At 51.1% G+C, this 14,386-nt stretch overlaps 1 protein-coding gene across 21 annotated transcripts in view; it reads right to left on the reverse strand.

Moving 5' to 3' along the window:
- Positions 1-4,356: 4,356 nt before the first annotated feature.
- SLC39A11 (solute carrier family 39 member 11) overlaps positions 4,357-14,386 on the reverse strand; it is a 371,868-nt gene continuing 361,838 nt past the window's right edge. For 18 of the 21 annotated variants that reach the window (XM_081581304.1, XM_081581308.1, XM_081581302.1 and 15 more), the window contains 3 exons: positions 10,374-10,472; positions 7,624-7,782; positions 4,357-5,979 (listed from right to left, as the gene is read on the reverse strand). In XM_081581304.1, coding sequence (XP_081437430.1) covers positions 5,901-5,979; positions 7,624-7,782; positions 10,374-10,472 — 337 coding nt within the window. In that variant the 3' untranslated portion in view covers positions 4,357-5,900. Of the gene's footprint in view, positions 5,980-7,429; positions 7,502-7,623; positions 7,783-10,373; positions 10,473-14,386 lie in introns of all 21 variants that reach the window. The other 3 variants (XM_081581311.1, XM_081581312.1, XM_081581310.1) reach the window with 1 other exon arrangement.

Consider the following 14,386-nt stretch of genomic DNA (forward strand, 5'->3'; position numbering starts at 1 on the left):
CCCGTCAGGCCCCTCTGTCCATAGGAATTCTCCAGGCAAGAACACTGGAGTGGGTTGCCATGCCCTCCTCCAGGGGATCTTCCTAACCCAGGGATCGAACCCAGGTCTCCCACATTGCAGGTGGATTCTTTACCTTCTGAGCCACCAGGGAAGCCCAAGAATACAGGAGTGGGTAGCCTATCCCTCCTCCAGGGGATCTTCCTGACCCAGGAATTGAATCAGGGTCTCCTGCATTGCAGGCGGATTCTTTACCAGCTGAGCTACCAGGGAAGCCCATAGGTAATCACACCTCGATTTAAAAGCAAGGAGGAAAAAAAAAGAACAGTGCCCTAGGCTCCCATTTGGCCGACTTCCACAACCAACTTCTCTTGAAGGTGGAGGTGTTCAGGATGTTGTGTCAAGAAAGCTCTAAGGGAGGAGCGGCAGACGGTTCAGTGGGGCATCCTCGGTGCAGAGCAGAACCAGCTCTGCCCATCACCACCTTGGTGAGTACGGCTTCCTGGATCCTCCACCCAGCCTCATTGTCAGGTGTGGTTGTAACACACAGTCATGGAGGATTCAAGGAGGTGGCCAGGGTGGGAAGCACCTTGCCTGGCACAGTCTAACTAATGGCCTTCTGGTCTCTTTCTCAGCGAGACCAGATGAGAAAGTCCCTAGAGAAGATCCAGATGCTCATACGCCCTCCCCTCCCTTTTCATTCCAGTCCCCTGGGATGAGTCAAGGGGTCCATCAAAGGCAGAGCCTTTAGGGAATGAGATGTTTCCACCATCAGACAATCAGGGATATGAGAGACAAGAGGCAGTCCTGGGAAGTGGTGCTGGCAGCTTTAAAAAAAACAGAGGAAAAACAGCTCAAGCTAGTTTACGGCTGGCTCTGTGATATGCTGACCCCTCTAGAAATGGGCTGCCGTGGTGTTATACTGCCACTGAGGACAGTAGGTGATGAGAAAACCTCCCAGTGGGGAGAATTCTAAGCACACATTTCTACATCTCATCTGCCTGCTTGTCAGGAAAGATGATTTGATGCAAAAAGCTGCATCGGTTTATGAACAATGACAGATGGCCTGGTCAAATGGTCAAGCAATGGAAGGAAGCAAGATTAGAGGTTTGGTGACAGACATTTGGGGAAGCAGAGATGGCTGCGCCTCTCAGAAAGGGGCAGTTGTGAAAATAATTGTCCCTCGAGTGAAAGGTCACTCAGAGCCTCCACTGTGCAGGAGACTATTATTAAGTGGCCAGAGACAATCTAGGAATAGGTTTCTTTCCCCAGGGACATCGCTGCTTTCTCAACTGATTCAAGAATGAAAGTGGCCATGCTGTCAAAGAAGGAAACAAGGCATGGGTTCAAGTACTGGCTGTCCATCATCCATCAGCCCTGGCCAGCGAGTGCTCACAGGATCAGTGATGATCCCTGACTCTGCATACTGATGATACGCTAGTGGTCCCACACGCTGCCTGGCTTCAGACGGACTGCTTCGGACCTCTTCCATTATGGAAAAGGCAGAGATTTCTCTTTGCAAAGGCAGGCTCATATGTCTGGATTTGCAATAAACTTCTTGTCCATCTCATCATGATGGCATCCTATAACATCCTATAACATTGCTTCTGACTGAGGAATTCACTTTACAGTCAAAGAGGAAAGGTGATGGCAGATATCCTTACAATCTGGTCCTGTCCTCCAGAAGCAGACATCTGTTTTGAACCGTTTTGAACCAGGCAGTGTATTAAAAAGTAGAGGCAGAAGGAGCTGGAAAAAGTCTGCAACCCCATCATTACCAAGCTGTACCAGAGTGCAGGAGGCATGCCCGGGGGAATGCCAGGAGGAATGCCTGGAGGCTTCCCTGGTGGTGGAGCTCCTCCATCAGGTGGTGCCTCCTCTGGGCCCACCATTGAAGAGGTTGATTAAGCCAGCCTAGCATAGGTTCAGCATTGTTCCACACAAAACATGGAAGGACCCAAATTTGTAGCAAATCCCGTGGCAGTTATGAAGTTGAGCTGCTATAGTAAATAACTGGGCATTCTTGATACTTGAACATGGAATGTGTGTGCACATGGAAAAACATTGCACTTTACAAGCACTGTATTGTAAGTGGAAAAATGCAATGTCTTAAATAAAACTGTATTTAAAATTGAAAAAAAAAAAAAAAAAAGTAGAGGCATCACTTTGCCAACACAGGTCTGTATAGTCAAAGCTATGGTTTTTCCAGTAGCCAGGTACAGATGTGAGACTTGGAGCATAAAGAAAGCTCAGTGCCGAATAATTGACGCTTTTGAACTGTGGTGCTGGAGAAAACTCTAGAGAGACCCTTGGACTGCAAGGAGATCCAACCAGTCAATCCTAAAGGAAATCTACCCTGAATATTCACTGGAAGGACTGATGCTGAAGCTGAAGCTCCAACGCTTTGGCCACTTGATGCAAAGAGTCGACTCTTTGGAGAAGACCCCAATTCTGGGAAAGATTGAAGGCAAAAGCAGAAGGGGCTGCAGAGGATGAGATGGTTAGATGGCATCCCTGAATCAATGGACATGAATTTGAGCAAACTCTGGGAGATAGTGGAGGACAAAAGGGCCTGGTGTGCTGCAGTTCGTGGGGTGGCAGAGTTGGACATGACTCAGCAACTGAACAACAGATTATACAAGATTTGGTTTTACGACTAGCTGTGAGACGGTATCTAACGAGGCTGAGATATTGTTCTATAAAACGGGTGTTTGTTCAGAATGAGTAATCGCTACGTGATATCATTTCTCCCACAGCCAGACGAAGCAGGTCTGAAGGGAGGGAGGGCACCGTCACCTCCATTTTCCTGAATGACTCGCTCTGGTCAGCGTCGGACTCTGCCTGGTTCGCGTTTGTATCCAAGACAGGAGTGTCCTGCCACTGGGGCAGCTCGTCTCCAGGGAAAAGGGAATTACAAAGTTTAGACTGCCTGAGGGATAGCTCCATTATCTAAGCAGAAAGGTTTTGCTTTTTTATAAGAAAGAAATAGAAGAATCACAGTGATAAGAGAACAGACTCGGTATGATTTCAATACCTTTAGACCATGAAAATTCTGCACCGTGTTTTATGTCCCCGGATCTAGTCCAGTGTCTCCTGGTTTATCGTCTATGGGAACGTGAATAGACATGTAACCTGCTATTATGTGCTGTGTGTCCGACTCTTTCAACGCCACGGACTGTAGCCGCCAGGCTCCTCCGTCCACGGGATTCCTCAGGCAAGAATACTGGAGTGGGTTGCCATTTCCTTCTCCAGAGGATCTTCCCAACCCAGGGACTGAACCCAGGTCTCCCTCATTGCAGGCTGATTCTTTACCATTTGAGCCACCAGGGAAGCCCAAATTGTATAAATCTTAATTATGTTCAATTGGTTCATAGGGCTTTTCGGGTCTACTGTGTCCCTCTACTTTTCTGTCTATTCATTCTATTAATTTTTGAGAGTTTGATACTGAAACTCCAACTAAAAAATCTTAATCTATGCACTTAGAAAATATTTGTAATATATAGCAGAATGATATGTAACTTTGTTCTGTATTTTTCAACTCTCCTATAAATGTGTTATCATAAATTCATAATTTAAAAAATTAAAAATTAAAAAAATGGAGGGAATTGTATATAGACGTTGAACAGCAAAAGAGTGAGGCTTCAATAAAGTTAATTTTTTTATTCTTTTGGCTCTCCACTCTGAACTCATTCCAAAAATTGGAAAATCCATTATTATGTGAGTCTTAGTAAGACGGCAAGACCTGTTAGTTCATGGACACAGGATCCAAACTCTGCCAGCTAGATGATCCTGCTCTGCTCAGAAGTTTGAATGTGAGGCCAGGACACAAACAACTGGGATCAGTTTAGAGTTCTTTCCCATGGAGATGCTGGTGGCATCAAGTGGTGGCAGTCTGAGTAATGGTCCAGGATCAAGGAACACGGCATCCAAGTCAAGCTGTTTCTAAGATGTGACTGGGTCATAACTCCCAGAGCTCTGGGGCTTCCCAGGTGGCACAATCCGCCTGCCAATACAGGAGACGGGTTCGATCCCTGGGTCAGGAAGATCCCTTGGAGAAGGAAATGGCAACCCACTCCAGAGACCTCTAGTTTTCTTGGATCTAGCCCATTTTCAAGCTTGATTCTTCATAGACCCTATGAGCTCCCTGATAACCTTCCATTAAATTCTTTGTCTAAGTAAATTGGAGTTGGATGCTGTTGTCTGCAACCGTGAGTCTAGCTAGCCCTTCCCATCTGAGCTCTTTCCTTTGCTTCTCCTGGTGATGGGTAGGGCAGATGCTAGGACTAACTCTAGTTAGCTCTCATATCATCCCCCTCAGAAAGAGGCAGCTTTGAGAAGAACTGGACACAGCACAGGGCATCCACAACAATATCCCCTTTATTGGTATTAATCACAGTTATGAGGTCTTGTCCATCAGAAAGAAGTCTGCATTACGTAGAACTCTACCACCAAACCAATGAATCTCCACCAATCAAACCTCTGAACGTGTCTTCAATGTTGATCATCAGTGCTCTGGAAGAAGGTGCATAGATCCAGCACAGGACATTCCCAGAACAGTGTATCCACCCTTGGAAGTGATGAGACATGTCAACCTAGGGCGGGCATTGATCACACAACGCCTGAACACCTGGCTCTTGGGTTGCCTGCCTTGTCAGCAGAACCCACTCAAGGTCCCCTGTGCGCCTTTGACCAGTGAGGGCAGCACACGTCAGCTAAGTCTGAACTAGACGAGATGCGCCACCCCTGCAGGAGAAGCCATATGTATATATAAGGGAGTAGACTAACTTCAAGTCTCATTCAAATCTCATTCTTTAGGGGTCATTTTAGAATGATGACTTGGCTAAAATTTACTTTAAAGGGGAAATGTAAAAAATACCTCTTGTTATTCTACCCTTCTTCCTGTCTCATCCTGAGTTTTCTGACCAAAATCCAGTAAAACAGCTTAGGAGGTCTGGGTCAGGTTACAAGTTACCGAATGGTCAGAGGAGGAGGACCCAGTGCAGATTCCTAGTCTTGGATTCACTTAGAAGAGCTTCAGTGATTCCCTCCATAAGTAAATGAAGGGGTTGAGTTCCAGCAGTTTGCTGGTGTCCCCAAGGCTCTTAGAAAAATGAAGGCTATAAGCTTATTAAAACACATGTCTGGGGGACTTGGAGACCCTGGCAGAATGAGTTGCTCTTGGAATCTAGAGAGAGCTGAGGTCTCTGATCAAAGTGCCACTCTGTCCTCGGTTCACAGGGCTCACTGTGCGTCCACAGTTGTCCTGATGCCCTTAACTTCGACAGTGCCAATCTTTGCCTTCAGAAAAAGAGAAAAAGAAAAAAGAAAAGACCAGCTGATTTTCTTCCCTTCGTCTGTGCCTCCTCCCATGCGGCATCCCCCGTGGGGGAGAAAGAGGAAGGTATGTTCCTCCCTGGATTGCTTTGTCCACGGTGCTCCTGTTCCAGTCTTGATGGACAGAGGATCAGCGGTAAAAGAGCGGGAAGGACGGATAAGAGCTAATCTGGCTTTTCTGAGTCACTAGGCAAAGATGCTTGGGAGACTTCTCTCTTGCTTCTGGAGGTGACCTTGAGGAAGTTCCGTTGAGTCTAGCGAGGGCGACTGAAGGTACAAAAGATTTCCCTGATCTGCGTGTCCTTGGTTATCCCACCAAAGAAAGATTCTAAGTAGTGGCCAAGCAAAAATCTGTAGTTCTGTGCCTGCTTGAAATTCCTAATAAAACCACTGTCTTCCTTAAAAGAAATCTAAAAAACATCATATTTTAATCAGAGTCAATCAAGGTAATGAGATGAAAAAGGAGAGGAAGGAAAACGTTTGGATATGAAGGAAGAGGCTGGTCCTGCCAAAGCCAACGGTGGCCGTTTCCTCGTGCTGCCTTTCCTGGGGTCCGGAGCATCTTGGCTCTAACCCAGACCAACATCCAACGACATCATCACCACAAAACCCAGGATGGAGGCCCAGGACGCCAGTTTCCCGTTACCACTAGGAGGGAAGGAAAGGCAGAGAGTGAGACCTTGATGCTCCGTGGGACATCATCCAAGCTGAGAGCATCCTCCACGGTGTCCAATTCCAAGGGAAACACACTACCCCTAGTCATAATAATTGTAACAATAACAATATTGACTTGGGGTTAACATATACACACTACTATATATACAACAGATAAACAGCAAGGACCTACTGCAGAGCATAGGGAACAATATTCAACATCTTGTAACAACCTACAATGAAAACCCGGAGGCCCAGAGGTTAAGATGCTATCATCCAAAGCAGGGTGCGCAGGTTTAGTCCTTGGTTGGGGAACTAAGATCCCACACAGTACAGGGCACAGCCAAAAATTAAAATAAATAAAATCAATTTGGTTTAAAAAAACTTTAAAAAAGAAAAACCCAAAAAAGAATATCTAAGTATGTATAAATGAATCACTTTGCTGTACACTTGAAACCAATACAACACTGTAAATTAACTATACTTCAATAAAAAAAAAATAGCAATATTGACAAGCGTGCATGCTAAGTTGCTTCAGTCGTGTCTGACTCTTTGCAACACCATGAACTGAAGCCCGCCAGGCTCCTCTGTCCATGGAATTCTCCAGGGAAGAACACTGGAGTGGGTTGCCATGCCCTCCTCCAGGGGATCTTTCAGATCCAGGGATCGAACCTGTGTCTTTTATGTCTCCTATATAGGCAGGCAAGTTCTTTACCACTAGTGCCACCTGGGAAGCTCCCAGCAATGACAAGTAACATTTATTAGGGCTTACTATGGTGGTTCAGATGATAAAGAACCTGCTTGCAAAGCAGGAGACCTGAGTTCTATCCCTGAGTTGGGAAGATTCCCTGGAGAAGGTCATGGCAACCCACTACAGTACTTTTGCCTGGAGAATTTCATGGACAGAGGAGCCTGGCAGTCTACTCTCCATGCAGTTGCAAAGAGTTGGACACGACTGAGCGACTAACTCTGCATGCCAGGTAAACTAACTCATGTAAACCCTGAGGACCAACAGATGAGGTCAGTTCTGTTATCATCCCCATTTTCCTGGTGAGAAAACGGAGGTGTGGAGAAGTAACTTCCTCAAGGTTACCTTGAGGGCTCCAGAATCCATGCTTGACTAACAAAGAGCGGCAGTGACTTCCTGAAGACATTATGTCACCTGACCTCGTAAACCAGCCTCAAAATCATTCTGCTAGGAAAACCGAAAGGAAATAAAGGCAGGGATCTCCCCTACCCCCTCAACAGCTGGCCTATAGCTGGACAGTGAAGACCTAGAGGGCAGCTGTGGTTAACATTGTAGAGCTCACCTCTCCCTCTTTCCAGCCCCAGTAAAATCTAGAGAGAGACAGAGAAAGAGAGAGAGAGAATATACAAAACAGTATTCTGTGTCATTGAGGGTGAGGGCGGGGCTTGATATCAGGTGATCTGACTCTCCACCCACCTGCCTGTTACTCCTCTTTCAGTTTCAAAGAACCCAGTCGAGGAGAGGGTGGAGATGACCTCGGGAAGGGGCCTGAAGAGGTGGAGGTGAAGGAAAGAAGGGCCAATAAAGGCAGGGCCAGATGCTGGGGTGGGGGGGTGGGGGAGCGGGGCTTGTATGGAGACCAGGCTGGGTGGAGGCGGGGCGGCTCTCACCTGATCTGGGCCTCGGGGATGATGTCATCCATAATCACGTAGACCATGGCGCCGGCCGCAAAGGCCAGTGCGTAGGGCAGGATGGGCTCGGCCAGCACCACTGCGAAGGCGCCAAAGACCCCGGCCAGAGGCTCCACCATGCCGCTGAGCTGCCCGTACCTAGGAGAGAACAGACGCGTCCCCACCGGGAGGCTCGGGCGGACACCCCGCGTGCTCCGCGGGCTGCCTCAGCTCTGCAAAAGGGATGCATTGTCCTCCTCGTCAGATCCTGCATCGCTGGGCAAAACCACCTCATTGTGTGTTGTTTTTATTAACACCACCTCTGTCTGCTTTTCCAGCTCCCTATTATTACACAGTCAGGGTAGACACCCCCTCCCAGGTTTATTTTAGAGTTTTAAGTTTCCCACATTGTCTTCTTAAAATAACAGCCTTATTGAGATAGAATTCACCTACCGAATGGCGCACCCACTGAATGTGTACAGTTCAGTGGTTTTCTGTGTATTCACGAGGTTGGGCAACAATTTCCCCAGGATCCAATTCCAGACCGTTTTCATTACCCCCCAAAACAAACCTCATACCCACTGGCAGCCACTCCCTGTTCCTCCCTACCCCCAACCCCCGACCACCCCTAATCCACTTTTTGTCTCTACAGATCTCCCCTCTCGGTATGTTTCCTATAAATGGAGTCAGACAATAGGTGATCCTCTTTACTGGCTTATTTCACTAAGCGCCCTGTTTTCAAGGCACATCCCTGTTGCAACAAGTGGACGTCATCCCTTTGATGACTGCATAATATCCCATTGTATGGACACACTTGATGTTACACTGCCAGCCATTCACCAGCTGAGGGCTACATTGTCCTTTGAAGGCTAGGACACTGACAAGGAGTGGTTAGGGTTAGGGTTAGACTTGGGTTGTGCTTGGTATGTTTGGGGCTTCCGGCCACAATGGCACCCCTTCTGAAGGAGCCACATCCGCCAACCCCTGCCCACAAGGTGGACCTACCTGGCCAGGTATACAGTGAGGGCCTCTCCCCACAACACCCCCCCTCCTTGAATTAAGGTGAGATTTTTCTTTTGGAAAACACCCTTTATCTAAGGGTGTCTGGAGGCTGGAATCTCACGAGCTCTATTAAAACAGCAGCCCCCAAGAGCCCTGAGAATTCAGTGCCACGAGATAAGCCCGTACCTGAGCTCCATGGCTGAGCCCCGCCAGCAAGAGACACCTGTACGGGCTGAACACCAGTACACAAGGTGCTGGGACATCTTTCCTCTTGTCCCTTCTGTGGGCATCTGGCTCTGAGCCTCAGTCCCTTCATCTGTAAAATGGGGGTGAGCGACAACCCCCCCCTCCCAGAGGACAGGCTAGGACTGTGAATTCCCAGCACCCAGTCCCCGCTTCCCTTGATCAGGAACAGACGGAGGGCATGAGGGAGACACCGTCTGCACTGCAGCATCCTTGAAGGAGCCATTGCTTCCTGCTCCGTGCTTGCATGCTCAGAGCACCCTCTGCAGCTCTTGAGTGTGTCCGGTTAAACAGAAACTTTCAACTCAAGGTCTGGACACTGACCGCAGGTGCCCTCTTCCTGCCCCTCCGCAGCCCTGGAACTTCTCCTGTATGAATGACAGTCACGGCTCTCAGGCGCAGGGAACTGACGTTTGAAAAAAATCTCTAGGGTCATCGTGCTCTGTCCTTCCCTCAAAAGCTCTGTTCCATTGTCACCCACGACAGACAAAGAGATGATAACGATGGAAATAAAGTGACTGAAGTATATGCAAGAACTTGTAAGTCATAAGACCCTATAAAACAGAAGCTGCTTTTAATCTGTTGTTAGCAGTCCTGTAAAGCTCTCAGCAAACGTTCTAGAGTGGCGACTGCTTTAACCAAGAGGCGTCCTGAGGCTCGGGGCCCTGTGAGCTGAGGGGCAGATGAAATGGCAGCCTAGGCACCACCACGTAATGAGCTGATTATCTGACACTCTGGGCCCCCGGCCCTCTCCTCTGAAACCTGGGGACGCACCTTACAGTTCATTGAAAAGGTAAAAGTTGGAAAAAGACTGGAAAGCCCTTTGTTTAGTCACTCAGTTGTGTCTCTTTGCGACCCCATGGACTGTAGCCCACCAGGATCCTCTGTCCATGGGATTCTTCAGCAAGAATACTGGAGTCAGTTGCCATTTCCTCCTGCAGGGGATCTTCCCGACCCAGGGATCGAACCTGCGTCTCCTGCATTGGTAGGCGGGTTCTTTCCCACTGAGCCACCTGGGCAGCCCCGGAAAGCCCTTTGGGGATTATGAAAACATCAAGTGTGAGCACCATGGGCTTCACCTGCCCAGATGTTGTTGAGAGAACCCTGGTCCTCACCTTGACGAGGGTCATGACAGGAGCTGATGTGATGACCCCTGGGAACAGACTGGGGTGAGTGAGCCTACCCAGGGCTTGTGATAGGGCCAGTGGACGGCAGAGCTGCCTCGAGTCTTCCCCACCAGCAGGGGAGAAAACCCCACCCTAAGTGGGCGTGGCTATCCCTGGAGAGGGTTTTGAAAATAGGAAACACGGTCGTGGGGGCTAAAGGTCAAGGGATGAGCCTTGGGGGTGCAGGATCCAACCAGATGGCCGGTGTTTCCGGAAGCTCCAGGTTCACTTCCGGGCCGGAAGTGGTTGCTCTTGAAGAGAGAAGCCGGCGGGAGGACTGCCCTGAGCTCCACTGCAGACCCGGCCCTGGCCCCTGACGCTGGCGTCTGCAGCACTTACCAGAAGGCTCTCCAGGTGGAGAATCCAGCCCCTCGCAAGGGCAGGCTGACGGCGAGGCCCTCCGGGAAGTTCTGGATCCCAATTCCAAGGGCTAAATTCCTGAAAGACCAAGGAGGCGCGTGAAGGGCGGACGTCCAGAGCGGAGCACCCAGGCGGACCGGGGCCCCGGCCTCTGATCCACACCCTCCTGTGGCGTCAGAGGCGCGGGTGGATCCCTGCGACGGGTGAAGGACGGGGAAAGGTTAGAGCGAAGAGGAGGGGGAGGAGCATCCTCCTCCCTTCACGCCGCCCCGGGTCCCTGGAGACGCTCCGTGTTGACGGACATTATAGCACAGCTCGGGGCACGCTGGCTAGATGTCAGGATAACCCGGATTTGCCAATTACCCACACAACTCTGCACAAACCACCTCATTTCCACACCTCAGACCCTCGTATGGAACACGGGAGGGTTCACGTGGGGATGACGACATCCACCATGAGGGGCTGTCGTCGCCCAGTGACCTGATTCCGTGCCTGTATGGGGTGGTCCCTTCCCTTACGGCCTAAAAATGGACGGGTCACATTTTTGTCGAGAAGCAACTTCAGAAACGAGACGAGGAGGTTCGGACGTAGACTGTGACGGGGACACAGATCAGGGGCTGGGCTGGTCTTCCCGCGGCCTCTGCACACCGGTCTGACGCTAACACTGCACTTCTGGGGGCCCTGGGGAGCTCACCGTGACCCTCTACCCTCCTTCCTGGGCTCTGTGAATTGGTCATTTGGTCGCAGCCAAGCCTGGAGAGCCTACTTTGCACCCAGACCAGGCATTGGAGTGGAAGGGAGGGAGAAAAAGAAAGAGACAGGACAAAGGTACTCGGTGATCCTAGGGGAAACCCCCAGGCACCCACATACACGACGAGCTCTCATTCCACAGGCAGCAAACTACTGCAGTGACACTAAATGTCCACTGGCAGAGGATGGAACGGCACGATGGGACGGAAACTGGGTCAGGCTGAATGCAACGGGAAGGCAGTCTTAGGGTATCTCCCCAGACAAGACTCGACCCCAGCTGGACCGGTCCGCAAGGCAGCCCCTTCCACTAGGGCTCATCTGATCACTGAAGGGCTCCAGGGTTTGAGATATGGGTGTCACTTGGCAAGCAGTGCTGGAATGTGGCCCGAGGGAATCGTGGATGGACTGGATGGAAAAGGGAAACTCCACCGTCCCTTGGCTTTCTGGTCAGCTTGCTCACGTCTGTCTACCTTGCTGCCAATGGGGATCCGGCCATCAGCTCTGGACAGTGGCCAGGGAGTGCTGTCAACCAGCAGCCAGCTGTACCCTGTCCTCCTCTCCCAGTCACCCATCCAGGTGGTGCAGCAGTGAAGAATCTGCCTGCTTATGCAGGAGACACAGGTTCCATCCCTGGGTCGGGAAGATCCCCTGGAGAAGGATAATGGCCACCCCCTGCAGTTTCCTTGCCTGGAAAATTCCATGGACAGAGGAGCCTGGCAGACTACAGTTTATGGGGTTGCAAAGTTGGACACGACTGAGCACGCACATGCATACAACAAATTTTTTTCAATGAGGAAGGTCAAGGTGCCTGTCCAAGTCTTACATCCCTTGTCTGAGGGCACTCTGCGGCTGGCTCGCGGTCCCAGGCCATCACCTATCCCCCTCATCCACAAGCAGGCACAGGACTCACCCCAGACCTAGCCAGGGAGGGAGTGGCCACCCCTTGTCGCCAGTGAGTCAGACGTGGGGCTCCATCTGTTCAAAGTCCTCCCCATGACCTGGGACCGACTGCAGCCATCGGCCAGGCGGGCAGGCTGTGGAACCTCCTCCTCTACACCCTGCCTGGGAGCCACCATCCTGATAAGTGGTACAGAAACCCCATTCTTCTACGCCTGGCCAGCTGTGTTTCTGGGGCCCTGCCCTGTCTCCGGCATGGGGCTGCCAGCTCAACCAGGTACCGCACCCTCAGGATCCTGCTAGCACCACGGAATCGCTCCTGAGTGCAGCTGGGCTCCTTCAGCCACAGCAAGGGCTGGACCACAGCAGCTCTGCCCTCCCCACCTTTGTATCCATCCCTTCTTAACCTGGCTGCCCTCTGCACACACACGCCGGGGCATCAGGTTCCCATGGATGCTGTGTCCTGGGCATCTGTGGGGGTGACCCAATGGAAAGGCTCAATCCCCTCCACACCCTCTCTTCTGCTTCTCCACTTGATTCAGTTCAGGAATTAACCAACCCCCCACCACCACCGGCCCGCACCAGGGGGAGATTCTGAAGAATGATGGGGTCAGTCGCTGGGTCTGTAGACTTGAGGAATGTGCTAACAGTGTTGAGAGCCACTGGCCTAAGAAGTCATCAAAAGGGACGCTGACGGCAAGGACGGTGGCCACGCCCACCTCCATCTCAGGAGCCCCTGCCCTGCTGCCCGACACCCAGCCAAGCAGCATAGCTGAGAGCTGACGACACCAGGGGCCACTTGTGACCGCATCCGATGGCCTGCAGACTGGGGTGTGGGTGCCGGAGGGGATCATGGGAAACGGCAGGAGCATCACAGGGGAGGGTAGTTGAGGACACAGGGTGCATCGACAGAAGTGATGGAGGGGCTTCCCTGGGGCTCAGTGGTGAAGAGCCTGCCCGCCGATGCAGGGGACACTGGTCCGATCTCCGGTCAGGGAAGATCCCATGTGCTGTGGGACAACTAAACCGTGTGCCACAACTACTGAGCCTGTGCTTTCGAGTCTGTGCTTTGAAATTACTGAGCCTGCGCACCCTAGAAACTGTGCTCTGCAACAAGAGTGTTAGTTTCTCAGTTGTGTTCAACTCTTTGCAGTCCCTGGACTGTAGCCTGCCACGCTCTTCTGTCCATGGGATTCTCCAGGCAAGAATGCTGGAGTGGGTTGCCATTTCCTCCTCTAGGGGATCTTCCTGACCCAGGGATTGAACCTGTGTCTCCTGCATTGCAAGCAGATTCTTTACTGTCTGAGCCACCAGGGAAGCCCAGAGAAGCAACAAGAGAAGCCAGAACAATAAGACCTTGCACCACAACTAGAGAAAAGGCGGCACTGCAGAGAAGACCCAACACAGGCAAAAATAAAAGTGACAGAGGATCATGGCCACTGTGTGTCCAGGTGCGAAGGGGCAGCTGGGAAGCAGGGGCTCAGGGAGTCAGGGCTCCTCCCTCAGAGCTGACTGAGGAGCCGCAGGGACCCAGCCCGGCCAGCGGGCACAGGACACCCTGAAAGTGTCCACAGCCTCGTGATCTTTCTGACCTCGCACGAATTCCTCCTCCAGCTCACGCTCCTCAGCCTTCCAGATTCTGTGACCTGTGTCAGAGCCAAGGTCAGAGCCAAGGCTGGAGATAGCGGCTGGCAGCCCGTGGGGACCCGCTTTTCAGGAATGACTCGAGAATCCAGCACTGGGCCCCAGCCATATGGGAGAGCTCACAAACACACAGAACCCGGAGATGTCAGAAAGGGCCCCACATCTTTCAGGAGTTTACGGTCTAATGGAGGATGAAGAGACCCACTTACAGATGACTCCAGGACAGCATCTGACCAAAGGCCATGAGAGAAGCACAAAGCCCACGAAATCCGGGAATCCTTCCTGGAGAAGGTGCCATTCCAGGTGCACTTTGAAGGATGAGGAGCCTTTCAGTAGTTAGAGAGAGAGGGGAAGGTGCTTTTCCATCAGGAAGAATTGACAATGTAAGCAATAGTGTGAGATTTTAGGGCAGGGTGGTCCAGGGCTACTCTTCTCTCCCCCGCCCCAATTTAAAGCCACAGGGCACAAACAAGAGCAGAAAACACTCTGGAGTCAAGGCCCATCTCTCCTTGGCATCATCTTCTAAGACTCCTCCCTGTGCAACTAAGCTTGCTGGCTCTTCAGGACAGATGCCTCAGCTCTGCCCCAGGGGTCTCCCCAAGGGCCAAGCCTGAGGTTCCATCCCAGGGTCTCCACCCATCTCTGGAGGCTGACCCCTGTGCTGAATGAGAACTTTGGAGAGGGTTCCCTTGAAATCCATG

This window comes from Giraffa tippelskirchi, chromosome 3 (assembly GCF_054371585.1).
Source record: "Giraffa tippelskirchi isolate mGirTip1 chromosome 3, T2T-mGirTip1v1.2.pri, whole genome shotgun sequence".
Taxonomy (NCBI): domain Eukaryota; kingdom Metazoa; phylum Chordata; class Mammalia; order Artiodactyla; family Giraffidae; genus Giraffa; species Giraffa tippelskirchi.